The 14,123-nt window shown below is 54.0% G+C and overlaps 1 protein-coding gene across 2 annotated transcripts; it reads right to left on the bottom strand.

The window, feature by feature from the left end:
- Nucleotides 1-485: 485 nt before the first annotated feature.
- On the bottom strand, nt 486-13,464 carry Tulp1 (TUB like protein 1). 2 transcript variants are annotated; one of them, XM_021149648.2, is made up of 15 exons: nt 13,418-13,464; nt 13,253-13,304; nt 12,831-12,912; nt 12,579-12,731; nt 12,060-12,215; nt 11,251-11,346; nt 11,057-11,176; nt 10,734-10,855; nt 7,803-7,808; nt 7,547-7,717; nt 7,289-7,401; nt 5,105-5,216; nt 4,932-5,030; nt 2,498-2,669; nt 486-840 (listed from the first exon to the last, which is right to left on the bottom strand). In XM_021149648.2, the coding sequence occupies exons 1-15, from the start codon at nt 13,462-13,464 to the stop codon at nt 707-709; spliced, it is 1,635 nt and encodes a 544-aa protein (XP_021005307.1). In that variant the 3' UTR covers nt 486-706. The 2 variants fall into 2 exon arrangements, with proteins under 2 accessions (XP_021005307.1, XP_085688811.1); XM_085832685.1 differs by lacking the exon at nt 7,803-7,808 and having other exon boundaries at nt 12,060-12,200.
- Between the last annotated feature and the right edge of the window lie 659 nt (nt 13,465-14,123).

Here is a 14,123-nt window from a genome sequence, read left to right as displayed (position 1 = left end):
TCACGGGGTCTCGGGCTCCCCACCCTTCTACTCGGGTCCCCGGTAGCCCAGGCCTCTGCAGCTCCCCTCCCGCCCAGAGCCCGCCCCCCACTCCGGGGCCTCAGACTCGGCTCCGCCCTGCCCGGACCCGGTTTGTCTGGTTCTCCCCGAGTGGCTTGTTTCTCGAATTTCTCCCTTTCTCCCTCTTCCTCTACCTCTAGGGCCCTCCCTCTCCTCCCTACTGGCGGAGAGTCGGGGGCCCGGACCCTGTGCGCTTGACAAGGTTCCATAGAACAAGGAGAAGGGGACGCGGGAGCGCGGGACCAACGCAGGCACCTGAATCTACACACATGAATCCAGAAACTACCGATGCGTTCAGCCTCGGACGTGACTTTATTGGGGATGTGGGTCCCTGGCTCTGCTTCACCGTCGTCCCCCCCCCCACACACACACACACAAACCCCCCAGCGCGGGCCCGGAGGGGTCTCGAACTTCTGACTCCGGCTCTCTGACAGGAAGTGACTGGGGAGGAGGGGGCGAGGCAAATACTTTTGGGCGACCAGATGTTCATCTCCATCCCCTCTGCCTCGGCCGGTGCCAGGCTGGAGTGGGGGGGGAGGAAATGCCCGGAAGTCACGGAGAGGGGTGAGCCCTTCCATGGGAGCTGTGGGGGAGGGACCCTGCCACCCCCAACCGAATGCTTTCCCAGTGCTGAGGAGCTGTGGGGTCACTCGCAGGCCAGTTTCCCGTCGAAGCTGGAGAGGGCGATGGCGAAGGCCTGCAGAGCGCACAGCGGGTACCGGTAGTCTAGGGTGAAGGCGTCCTCAGCCACGCGGCCGAACTGCAGCACTATATAGTCGGCTGTGAACACAGACCGTGGGTTGACCTTAGACCCCATCTCGGCAGGCAACCCCTCAACAAAATGAGGTCTTGCTCCTTGATGTGGAGTCATAGCCCCCATGCAGCTTCTGGCCACCTTCCCCGTTCTGGGTCATCCAATCAGCCCAGCCCAGCCGCTACAGGGTCTGTCACACCGAGTCCGCAGGGCAGGGGCCCTACCTTATCATCCACCACCTGGGGCTACAGTAAATCTGTAATCTAGCAGTACAGGGAGGGACCCTGTCAAACTTGCCCAAACCAGAACCCTCCCTCACCGAGTTTTCAGTTGTCTTTTGGCCTCATTCCTCTGGCCTGCCCATAAGGCTAACCTTTGACCACAGTTCAGACCCTTCTCCAACCCCAGGCATTCCCTCCCTTAGGCATTAGCGCGGGACTCAGGCCTCTCCCGTTCTGATCAGGGCTATCAGCTGCAATCAATCAGCCTCCCCCCTCCCCTTCCTCCCTTTTCTATCTCTTCTGAGACTAGACTTCTTGTAGCCAAGGCTAGCCTTGAACTCCCCTAATCCTTTTGCTACCTACCTCCCAAATGTCCTGGCCTGAAACTCTCTGAGGACGAAGCTGGCCACCTTAAATCAATCAAACAAACCAACCAACCAACCCTCTACCCCAGCTCTGGTCTGATGGCAGACCAAGCTCCTACAGGAACTGGCTTTGAGATCAGTCCCAAGGTCAGGAGACAGGAGGGACAGTCCCTCTAACCCAGAGTCCTTTGTGTGGTACTCTTGGTGGGACCTTTGGCCCAGGCTTCTGAGAGGGACATTCACTTGCTTCCCTCAGTAAGTCTTCACAGGCAGTCTGTGAGCCGAGGCAGGGGGCTGGAGAGATGGCTCAGCATCTCTCATCTCTCAGCATTTGGGGAGCTCTGGTTTGGTTCCCAGCACCCATACAACTGCCCGAAACTCCAGTTCCAGGGGGATCTGATACCTTCTGGCCTCTGTGGACACACACAGTACACATATCTCATACAGGCATACACATAAAAATAATAAACCCTAAAAACTAAACAAAACAAAAAACTGTAATAGACACTTAGAAATGCATGGTCCATACTCCGTCCGGTCTCTTGGTGCTTGCCGCCAAGTCTGATGACCTGAAAGTGGTTCTCAGTGCTCAGAGGGAAAGAGAGAGCTAACTCCTGTAGGTTGTCCTTGATGGTGCACACACAAACACACAAGGGGATGTATGCTTCCACCCGAAGCCCAATAGTCCCTGCTCTTAAAAGACAATCCTCTATTTTAGCAGGGCATGGTGGTCATGCCTTTAATCACTGCACTGGGGAGGGAGTGGGATCTCTGTGGGTTCGAGACCAGCCTGTTCTTCATAGTGTTTCAGAACAGCCAAGTCAGTATAGTGAGACCTTGTCTTGCCAGTCATCTTGATAACAAGTAACTCTCTCTTATCCTCTGTGTGGCCTTGGGTCCCTTCACCTAGTCCATCCAATGGGGTTGGATTCAGGGTGGTTTCTAGATTCCAGCATCCCTCCCTTCATCAAGGTACCATTGGAAATATCCCAGCACCTACTCAAGGGTCCTGGGAGGGATGGATGAAAAGAGCGGGGTGTGTGTGGGAGAGGTTAGGCGTTGGTGGGGAAAGGTCTGGGTGGCCCTCAGATACTCACGGTCATCAGCGTGCACAATCTGAAAGTTCTTGACGGAGGCCTGGGTGACCCGGCCCTGGAAGTTGAGGGTGTAGGAGCCACTGTCTTCATTCCAGATGGGCGGCTTGTTATGGAGCTCAATGAGACTCTCCAGGGTCTTGTTCTGCCAGCGCACTAGCAGCCCATCGCTGGCCTGGAGTGCCCCAGGAGAGGGGACAAAGAAAGAAAGGGTGGTTAGAGGTGGCTGGGCTTGCTCAGGGGCCAGGATGTGTGGATCTGTGGGCTGGTGTTCAGGCTGGACTGCCACACCTGCCCACAGAAGGCATCAGCAGATGCAGGGAGAACCCTGCTGAGAAGAAGCCCTGTTGGCAGACACTCTGGCAGAAAGTGAGAGAGTGGAAAGGCGCAGCTGGAACCCAACAGGAGTTTTGTGCCCCTGGTGGTCTAGAACCTTCCAGGTTTAGTCTTCCTCTGAACCTGCAGCTCATTGATTGGGCAAGGTTGGGTGATCAATGCCTTTGGTTTTGTTTTGTTTCCAGACAGGGTTTCTCTGTGTAGTCCTGGCTGTCCTGGAACTCACTCTGTAGACCAGGCTGGCCTCAAACTGAGAGATCTGCCTGCCTCTGCCTCCCAAGTGCTAGGATTAAAGGCATGTGCCACCACTGCCTGTGTGATCAGTGCCTCTAGGGATCCACCCATCCGCCCAGTGCTGGGTTACAGGAGCTGTGCTCAACTTTTGCTTGGGTGTTCCCCAGCACCTCTGTACTCAGGGTCTAGACTTATTCGATGGGTACTTTACAAACAGAGATATCTGCAAGCATTCCTTTGTGTGTGTGTGTGTTTTCAGGGTCCTATATAGCCCAGGCTATCCTCAAACTCCCTGTGTAGCTAAGGATAACCTTAAACATCTGATCTTCCTGCCTCTACCTCCTGAGTGCTGGGGTCACAGGCATGAACCATGAAGCCTAGGTTTTGTGGTACTGGAATGGAACCCAGCACCTCCTCCTGCCAACTGGGCGAGCTCTCTGCCAAATGAGCCCATTTCTCACCCTCACTGCTATGGCACATTTCCATATTGGTTCTTACTAAATGGGCTTAGAAGAAGCAACTGTGGGGCCCAGGGAACCTGTAAGGCTCAGCTTCCTGGCCAGCTTGGCCTCCCGGGACAGCCTGTCCACCAGGACAGCCTTCAGGGAGGATGCGTGAGCAGCAGTTACTTGTCACCAGAAGGAATAAAGGGATATCAGTCACCAAAGAGCATGCCAGTCATCGGTCTCTGAACTCCTAGGCTCACCCGGCCTACAAGAATGACAGAGCCCAGGACAGGACGGTTAGGGCTAGTTTTCCCTCTTACCCCCACTGCACATGCTCCAACTTTGCCTCTTTTTTTTTTTTTGGATTTTTCAAGACAGGGTTTCTCTCTATAGCCCTGGGGCTGTCCTGGAACTCACCTTGTAGACCAGGCTGGCCTCGAACTCAGAAATCCACCTGCCTCTGCCTCCCTAGTGCTGGGTTTAAAGGCGTGCGCCACCACCGCCCAGTTCCATCTTTGCCTCTTTAAAGGCCCCAAATCACTACTACGACTCCTCATTTCTCTCAGAGCAAAAGCCAGTTAACCAGGCACCTTCTACTCCACCTAGGCCCTCACGACCTTTAGCCACGATGGTCACCCCACTGACCCCTCAACCCATCAGGTACCGCTGCCTCAGGCTCCTTACACTGGCTCTCCTCTCTGAATGCCATGTCCCTGAACCTAGAACCCAGGCACTAAGGATCGCTCACCTCGCATCGATGAGGCCTGCGCCAGAAACCTGTATGAAGGGCATCTGCTTCTGCAGTCCCCTCTGCTCCCCCTCCCGTCCCTAGCACTTAATATCTCCCAGACTTTGCTTGTTTGTCACCACCCCTGTCTGCAGTCTACCCTCCTCCACAGGTACTCCAGCTACAAGAGGGATCGTATTGCTTCATGGTGGTACACATCTTTTTACCCCAGTGTGCTGGAGGTAGAGGCAGGCAGATCTCTGTGAGCCCAAAGCCAGCCTGGTCGATATAGTGAGACTCTGCCTCAGAAACACCTCCAGACCCCCAAACAAACCTCAAGCCCTCTGGAAGAGCTTAATGGCTGAGTCATCTCTCCAGCTCTATTTATTTCTTGGAGACAGTATTACAAGTAGCTCTGGCTGGCCTGGAACTCTCTCACTATATAGCTAGAGATGGCCCATAATTACTGATAGTCCTGCCTCCGCCTCCCAAGTTCTGCGGTTACAGAAGTGTGCCACTGTGCCTGGCATGAATTCAATCCCAGAGAACCGAGCTCATTCTATGAGTGGCTGGAGGAATCTGAGGCACGTGCAGACTCAAGAGTCACTTGGCCAAGCTGGATCCCTGGCCCTATTGAGTGGTTGAATAGGAAGCAAGGCTCTGAGGGACAGGGTGTAGGATAGTAGAGGCTCACGTTTCGGGGCCGGATAGGGACCCTCTCGTTGTCCGAGTTCATTCCAGGAATGATGACAGTCATACGGCGGGGTCCTCGGAAGCCTAAAACATTGGTTTCCTGAAACAAAGAGGGACATCAGGCCGCATCCCACCTGAGGAGGGACTGGCATGGCAGGGACAGTGGCTTCTTACATAGACCACAGCGGCCAGCTCCTGGCGCAGGCTTCCCACGTCACCACCTCCCCCTCGCTGTGGGTTCTGCCCGTTGTCAAAGACTGTGAAGCGGTTCCCCAAGAGATTAGACCTGAGGATGGAAAGAGTTGGGCTAAGGCAAGGGAGTACTTCCCACCTCCCACCCCAAGAGCCTTCCCACAGCCTCCCAGTCCAAGAGCAAGGGGCAGTATGTATCTTGGGACTAAGCACACGTCATGTGCCCTGACCCAGGCTTCCCTTAAAGGGAAGGAGAGCTTTTAAGATTATTATTTATCATTGTTGCTTTGAGACAGTCTGGCCCTGGGGCTCAGTGGCACCCTGCTAAGCCTTCTTTCCAGGCCTCAGGTCCTAAATTCAATCCCTAGCAGCAGGAAAAGCAGAGCCAGATGTGGCAGAAACAGCTGCATTTGGCAGGTGGAGGCAGAAGATCAGGAATCCAAGGTCATCCCCCAGAGTCTAGTGAGGTCTAAACCAGCCTGGGCTACAGGAGACCCTGTCTCAAAAAAAAAAAAAAAAAAAAAAAAAGGCTGGCAAGGTCTGTAGCACAAGCCTGGAGACCCAGGTTCGATCCCTGGGATCCACACAAAGGTTGCAAGAAATCAGCATGCAGTACGTGTGCATGCCACACCCAGACTAAAACAAATCATTCAAATTCCGGCTCCATCTGTGTGGACATAGGAAACAGCAACGTCTCAGGAGTTTATTCGGCATTGATTATTCTTTACGTTGACTTATTGAATGTACCTCGTGTGTGTGTGTGTGTGTGTGTGTGTGTGTGTGTGTGTGTGTGTGTGTTCATGCGCACAGTGGAGGTCAGAAGACAACTTTGAAGAGTCAGTTCTCTCCTTTTGTCATATGGGTCCCAGGCTTGGGACCAAGCCTGTCATCAGGCTTGGTGACAAGCCCCTTACCCCCTTTGCAATCTTGCTGGCCCTTAGCTTTCCCACCTGTTAATCAGAACAGCTACAGTCCCCCTCTGGTTTGGTTCGTAAGAAAATACAATATTTGGCTAATATTTGGTAAGTTTTTAAAACTACATCTGAGGCTCAGGGAGGCCCCTACATGCCTTTTGTTAAATACAGAAGCAAAATAAGACCTCGGAGCAGCTTGGCGGCTGGCTATGTGGGAAGTCATCCTGGTGACACGGAGTCCTCCCTTTCTTGTTCATTCACCTAGTGAATATTACTTTTGCTTGTTTCTGAGACAGTGTCTGTCACACAGCATAGACCAGGCTGCCCACCGGGGGGTGGTGGCACATGCCTTTAATCCCAGCACTCGGGAGGCAGAGGCAGGCGGATTTCTGAGTTCAAGGCCAGCCTGGTCTACAAAGTGAGTTCCGGGACAGCCAGGGCTATACAGAGAAACCCTGTCTCGAAAAACAAAACAAACAAACAAACAAACTAGAACAGGCTGCCCTTGAACTTGCCAAGCTCTGCCTGCCTCTGCCTGCTGGTGCTGGGATTCAGGGTGTGAGGCAGGGGCTCAGGAGTTCCTGTTAAGCTTGAACTGACTGTAGAGCCAAGAAGGGCCATGAACTATCCTCCTGCCTCTACCTCCCAAGTGCTGGTTTTACAGATGTTCCATGACGCCTGATTTATGTGGTGCTGGGACCAAGTGAGCTGCATCCTCTCTCTCTTTCTCTCTCTCTCTCCCCCCTTCCCCTCCCCTCCCCCTCTCCCTCTTCTTCTCCCTCTCCCCCTCCCCTCCCCTCCCTTTCTCTCCCCCTCTCTGACAGGCTCTAATGTAGCCCAGGCTGGACTCAAGTTCCTTACACAGCAAAGTCTAACTTTGAACTCCTGATACTTCTTTCTCTTCTTCCCAGCAGCTGGGATTATAGGCACACACCACCATGCCCTGCAGTATAACCTCCCTAGAGAAGATTCTATGTGGGAAGTGTTAGCTCTCAATGACAAGGGCCACAGGCCTGGCCCTGCCTGGGTGGGGCTTCTCTATGGGAGCCTTGGCCATGTCTACACACTCCCTATCCCCTGGGGGAGGTGTTGGCATGCCACCCCCAACCCCATCCCACAAAACTGACTATACAAGGTCCCCAAGAGATCTATGCATGCCAGGGTTCGAAATGTCCTAGGCCGGGAGACATCTCTGGAGCACCCCGTGTGGGGGCGCTCTGCCAGCCATAGAGGGACAGGAGTGCAGCTGCACCTCAGCTTCCCGATGAAATTCTCGCCTCCCCGAGACAGGTTGGTGGGATCACTGGAGATGAGATAGTTGGCCGTCTTACTCCTCTTGCGTTTCCTGCCGGCCAGGAGAAACACCTGCAGAGAAGGGGACAGAGAGGTGACAGAGTGAGACAGATGGAACTGGGGTACCAGAGAGGCCGCAGACACTCAAGCACTAGACAACCCTCAGCTCTAGACACCGCCCCCAGCCCTAGACGTGCCCCACCCTCTTTCTCAGGACCTTCTTCTCAGTGTCCAGGTGCAGGAAGTAGGACGGGTACATGCCGCGATCCATGCCCTTCTTGTCCCGTGTCAGCCGGCAGCGGACTGCCCGGCCCTGGGGTGCTGGCTGTAGCACAAACTCCCGGGGTTCACCCACTTCCACAGGGGGAGAAGAGGCTCTCTCTTCCTTCTGCGTGGGCAGACGGTGCATCAGCCAGGGCACCCCCTCCATAGGTTCCGTCTCTGCACCCCAGGCAAGACAGGCCACCACTTACCACTTTCTGGAGGGAGAAAAGAGCTACGTCTATTCCAGGCCTGGGAGCTGAGGCGCCTTGTTCCACTACAGCCCCAGCAACCCAGCCCCATGATAGAAGGTTCTAGGATTCTGTGATATAACTATTTAGCCCGAGTACAAACAGTCCCAGTGTGAGTCCAGGTTCTACCACCAAAGGTCTATCGACTGGATATAATGTTCTTATTTTCATTTAGAGTCTCATGTAGCCCAGGCTAGCCTCAAACTCACAGGGTTTCTCTGTGTAGCCCCGACTGTCCTAAAACTCACTCTGTAGACCAAGCTGGCATCGAACTCAGAAATCCACCTGCTTCTGCCTCCCAAGTGCTGGGGCTAAAGGCATGCGCCACCAAGCCTGGCTAGCCTCACAATCTTGATGTTCTTCCCTTTACCCCCTGAGTACTGGGATGACACTACCTCTACCTACCATGACCTGCCCTGCTGTGCTGGTGATGATCTTTGGTTTTTTGGGTTTTGGGTAATATATATGAGTGTTTTGTCCACATGTCTGTATACCACATGTGTGTCTGGTGCCCTTGGAGGCCAGAAGAGGGTACAGGAACCCCTGGAACTGCAGTTTTATGTTGATGTGAGTGACCACGTGGGTGCTAGGAACTGAACCCAGGTCCTCCGCTGGAGTAGTCAATGCTGAGCCATCTCTCCAGCCCCTATTTAGTTTATTTGAGATAAGGTTTCACTATAGGGCCTCAAAGTCTGTAAGCCCAGGCTGGCCTCACTGAAACCCTCCTTAACTTCCCAGAACTTGGAATAGAAGTCTGTAGCACCATGCCTAGCTCTCCCAATAACTTTCTTCATTCCCCTTAACACATGGGGGTTAGCAGTCTACTTGGAGAGGAAGAGCGGTCTCTAACCAATGACCTAACCGCTGTAGAAACTCTGTTCCAAGCCAGTCTTTCCAGGGACCACAGCTGTGTGAGACATCCTGAGCCCACAATGGCTCTGTGACACTGTCCCTAGATTTATGACCCTCGGAAATGAAGCAGGGGAAATCTAGTTCTCTGAAGACCTTGGGGGGGGGGGGACTTTGTTACTCTGCAAAACACAGCTGACTCATGAACCTGTCAGCTCACTTTGCTCTTGGAGAATTCCCTAGTAATGCAGGTTACAGGAGGAGGCAGGGTGAGCCTGGTGCCCTTTCACCCTCTGCTCTGTTTGTCACAGGAGGGTCACTGGGACTCAGATCCCTCAGGGGACAGCCAGACCTATCAGGCTGAGGTTTCAGCACCTGAGGCTGAGGAGTTACCTAGGATGACAGCTCTTTGCTGAGGGCAGTCCTACTGTGTGTGAGGTGAGGCACAGCCTGGGGCCCACTGCCAAGGGGCAAATGACCATCTTGAGTGGACTCCAGCCTGTTCCAGAGGAAACCTGGGAAACATCAGATTATGTGTGGAATGTGGGCTGGGAGAACTTACTCAAACATTTCTCACACCTGTGAATTTCAAAAGCCTGCTGCCCCCAAGGGCTGCCTCTACCTGGGGTGAGATACTGTGGCCACCAGCCTCAGGGATTTGGGTTCATGGGACTCTATCCCTGAAGATCTGACACTCCTCCACTATTAACCCTGAAAGCTCGAAAGCTCAGACCAGACCAGGCCTGGCTCTTATGTTGCTTCCTTGCTAGGAGAGCTTTGGACAGTCTCAGCCAGGCCTCCGGATTAACTGTGAACTCAAGCGGGTGTGTCTACGTGGTCCTTCAAAGTACTTAGCAACACGTTTTGACCATGAAAGACATCCAGTCAAGATGGACTCTGTACTTCGGGGGAAGGTTCTGGAGCCTTTGATGGCTTGAGATCAATTGACCTTTTCATTTAAAGATGTATTCTTTTCTTTGTATGACGGTTCTGCCTATGTGCAGTGCATGGCTGTGTATCTTGGGAGTGCTGGAGCCTTCAGAGTTCAGTAGAGGGCATCAGGATCCCTGGAATGGGAGTTACAAAGGTGGTGAAGTGCCACGTGGGTGGCACTGGGAATCAAGTGTGATTCCTTTGTAAGTGCACCCAATGCTCTTAACTGCTGAGCCATCTCCAGCCGTGTGTGTGTGTGTGTGTGTGTGTGTGTGTGTGTGTGTGTGTATTTTATTTGGTTGGTTGGCTGGTTTTGAGACAGGGTTTCTCTGTGTAGCTGTGGCTATCCTAGAACTCACTCTGTAGACCAGGCTTGTCTGGTACTCACAGAGATCCACTGGCTCCACCTTTGGAATGTTGGAATTAAAGGTATGCATCTTGCTTGCTTTCCTTTTCCTTTTTTTCTCTTTTCTTTTCTTTCTTTCTTTTTTCTTTCTTTCTTTCCCTATTTTATTTTTGAGGCAGAGTCTCATGTAGATCAGGTTTGCCTCAACCTCAGGGTGTAGCTGTGGTTAGCTCTGAACACCTGATCCTGCTGTCTGAACACCTGATCCTGCTGTCTGCACTTCCCATGCCCTAGGTTTGTGTGCACCTGGAACCAGGGCTGGGAGGCTATGGGCCCTGAGGGTGACCTCAGACTAGCAGAGTGGAGCATTTTAAAACTGGTCCAGCTAGCCAATTTTCAGCCCCTCAAAGGTGTGTTCCCAAAGGTGTGTAAGCTGTGCCTCGAGGAAGCCTGGAATCTTAGTTCTCACACCTGTAATCCTAGTACCAGAGTTCCAGGGCATCCTGGGCTACATAGCAAGACCTTATCTGCGCCCCCCTTCCCCATTCCAAAAAAAAAAAAAAAAAAAAACCCTAGTTACACCTGCTTTCTAACTGGGGGCTATATGCTGGTTGCATTGTAGAGAGGAGACTTGGACAGCCGAAGCCCGTGGGTTCCCTGTCTCTTCCGTTCCCATGAACCTGATCTTCCTAGGCCTTGTGCCCTGTCACAGATGGGGAGCCAAGTCATTACCCCGAAGTCCCCTGCGCCCCTTGGGTCACAACCTTTTTGCCTTTCCCTTTAGCTCTGCCCTTCTGGTTGCTGTTCTTCATCACTGCGGATGCAACCTCCTCTTCCTCTTCTTCCTCTTCCTCCTTCTTCTCTTCCTCTGAGCCTTTAGGAGGTCCTGATCACGGAAGGGGAAAGGCTGTAGGCCCCCTCACCTGAATTGGTCAGGTTTTCCAATACCCATAATCCTCTTTTGTCAGAGCCTGGCGATCAGGGGTATCGGGAAGCCTGCCCTGTGGTCTAGGTCTCACCCACACCCGTCATGGGGCGCTGCACACACATAACTTCCACAGTCTCAGCACCCCTGAGCCACCCCCACCTTTCTTCTTCACACCCTTCTCAGCCGCGCCACCTTCCCCAACCAGGAACATGGCTGCTGGAAACTCCTTCCTCAAGGCTGCTGGGCTCCCCGCGGGGTCCTTGTCAGTCTCCCCAGGCCCTGCAGACAGGATACAAGGAGTCGCCAACGCACCACACCCAGTGCCCCCTGCCGCGCCCCGTGTCCCATTTTACCTTTTTTCTTTGCCTTTCTCAGCTTGGTTCCCTCCCCTACCTCCTTCTTCTTGGTTCGGAGCGGTTTCCGAGGGGCATCCGGGCTTCCTACATCCCCTGGGAACAGGAGATTTGAGGGCGGGGGCGGGGTCAGGGAAGGAAGGAACCTTTTGGAGCTGAGGGCCACTTTCTAACCCCCGTATCCAGCTTCAGGTCCCTAGGGTGCCAAAGCCAGACGGGTCTGTTGGTCTCGTGTTAACTTTTTGTCTAAGTCTGAAAAATGATCTGGCTTAGGAACCAGCTTAAGAGGCAGGGACGGAATGAACGGGTGAACAACGCTAGGCCTTCGCTGGAGCCTCTGAGTCCTCCTTCAGCAGCGTCTCCTGCAAGGACCCTCCTCAGCCCCTTAGCACAGAGCCCCGGTTCCAGCGGCCCCCACATTTCTGACCTGACCTTCCTGGGCAGACGCCCAGGCCTGGCGTCATCAGCGTCTTTAGCCACAGATTTCTTTTTTACTTTTATCTACTTTATAAAAAGCATAACGCAATCTATGTGAAGCAAACCCACACACAAAAAACCAAAACCAAACCAAACCAACCAAACAAACAAACAAAAAAAACACCACACATAGTCCTCCTCCTGGGCGTACCTCTGTGGTTTGCAACAGCCCTGAGAACTGATCTTCTTAGAGACCACCAGTGTGTGGAGGGGGGAGGGGAGGGAGCAGCCTCTTCACAAAGTCGAAGGTGATGGGCAACCTTGGGATCCCGCCTGCCCCTCCAGAGGACTCTCTGCCTGTTCATGGGCTCCTGGGTGCTCCCTGCACCTACCCCTTGGGCCCAGAGCCTTGGCTTTCTTCTCTCTCTCCTTGGGTGCTTTCTTGGGGGGCAAAGAGCTTTTCTCTTTTTTCCCCTCTTTCTTCTCCTCTTCTTCATCATCATCGTCATCATTGTCATCATCATCCGAATCCTCTTCCGAATTCTCCTCTGTGGAGGGAAATTCTCCAATAAAACAGGCTCCAGAGGTTTAGTCCCTGCAGGACTCCAAGCACCTTCCTACAGTGGGCTGCGGTGGGAGGCACCCTGTTCAGGCTCCCTCCCCGTCACTCTCCCGCCTGATCTGTCTACCTGTGTGTCCCAGTCTGACTTCCCACCGTCCCCACTTGTTCTTGTATAGCTGCTTCTGACTCATCTGGGGTACTTAAGGCTGTAGCTCAAGGCTGCCTCAGTTTCCCTATATTGTAGCGGGGGCGGGGAAGAGCAAGGAAACCAACCCCCCCCCCCGCTGGGTGCTCTGGGGTGATACCTGCTTCCCCAGGCCAGGTCTCTTCCTCCCTCCCAGTCACTCACCTCCTCCCAGGTCTGGGGCGCGGGCAACTAGGAAGTTTTCCCGGGGATCCCGCTTCTTGGCCTCGGGGTCCCTCAGGAACTTGGCGTAGACTGTCTGCGCAGTGCGCGGCTCTGCGGGGTCTGCGGGCGGCTCCTCGTGCTTCCTGCGCCCAGCTAGGGCCAGACCTCGGGCTCATCAGGGTCCTGGCCTCCGGGTCCCCACTTCAGCCTCCCGCGCCCGACCTTCCCGCGCTCCCCCGCCCCAGGACTTACCCCCAGCTTTACGGGGTTTGGATTCCAGGGAGTCGGGGGTCTCGGGTTTCTTTTTCCTCAACTTCTGTCCCTGGGCGGGTCGCTGCGGAATAGGGGTCATGGGGAGAAGAGGGGACTCTAGGGCTCCCATCCCCCTCTAATCCCTTGGAGCCACCAGAAATAGCCTCGGATTATCCCAAGGGGTGTTGCAGCCCCTGCTCTGGGTGAATGTCTTATCCACTCATGGTGGTCACTTCCAAGACTCAAAGCCCCCCAAGTCCTTCTGAGCACCCCACATCCTAACCCCCCATTTCTTCTTCTAAACTCTTCAAGCTAAGAGCTGCAGGGTTCTGGCGAGAGGACCTCTCCCGGGCAGCCCTGCTTCCTGTGCACACCAGAATATCTTCGCAGCTCTTTTCCAATCCCCAAACCGGGTGACACACCTGTTTGGGGCGCAGCGGGGGCTCGGGGCTCAGGCAGTCCTCTTCGTGGCCGCTGAGGGTACAAAGGGACCAGGCTGTTCCTCTCTTGCGGTCTACTCTCCCCCTCCCTACTGCGGCCCAGAAACTAGAGTTTGGAGTTCAGGTGGGGCGATGTGGTTCTCCCACCTGTCTGAGGCCCACACTTCCCGAAGGGTCTCCTCCTGCAGTGGCATGGCGTCTGTGTGCCTGTCACAGCCACCACCCCTCTCTCTCTCTCTCTCTCTCTGGTGACTCCCCAGCCTCCCTTCCTTCCTAGCTAATCTCGGCTCAGCTTCTCCCCACCTTCCGGGGCCAAGAGGCCACCAGGACTCACCTCTGAGGACAAGATGTTCTAGCCCCATGGGCTCAACCATTGAAGGGAAGCTCTGGATCCCAGTTCTCCTCAATACAGCAGCCGGGAAGAAAAGGATGTTCCACCCACCTCACTTTCCTACCTAAGATGTCAGTGGTGCCGGTGCTGGAGAGTAAAAGGCCAGACTGGCCCTTCAGACTGTCTTTGCCTCCCCCTTTTCCCAGCCGGTCTCACTCTGTAGCCAGGGCCTTCCTGTGTGGGCTGGCCTGGAACCGAAGACTCTCCAGTCTCCTGAGTGTGAGGATTGCCAGCATGCGACACCAAACTCAGCCTGAGATATGCTCATTTAAAATGTTTACATTTATTTATTGCATGTGTGGGTGGGACACATGGCCTGCTTCCTGTGTAAAGAGGACCCGAGGACAACTCCTTCCAGCGTGTGGCAGTGTGTGGCAGCGTGTGCCCTGCCTAAGCCATTTTCCACAGCTTTATTTATTTATTTATTTTTGAGACAGGGTTTCTCTGTTTAGTTCTGGCTGT

The sequence above is a fragment of the Mus caroli genome, unplaced genomic scaffold, assembly GCF_978045245.1.
Source record: "Mus caroli unplaced genomic scaffold, Mus_caroli_1 scaffold_18, whole genome shotgun sequence".
Taxonomy (NCBI): Eukaryota; Metazoa; Chordata; class Mammalia; order Rodentia; family Muridae; genus Mus; species Mus caroli.
This window is presented reverse-complemented; position numbering and strand designations above follow the sequence as displayed.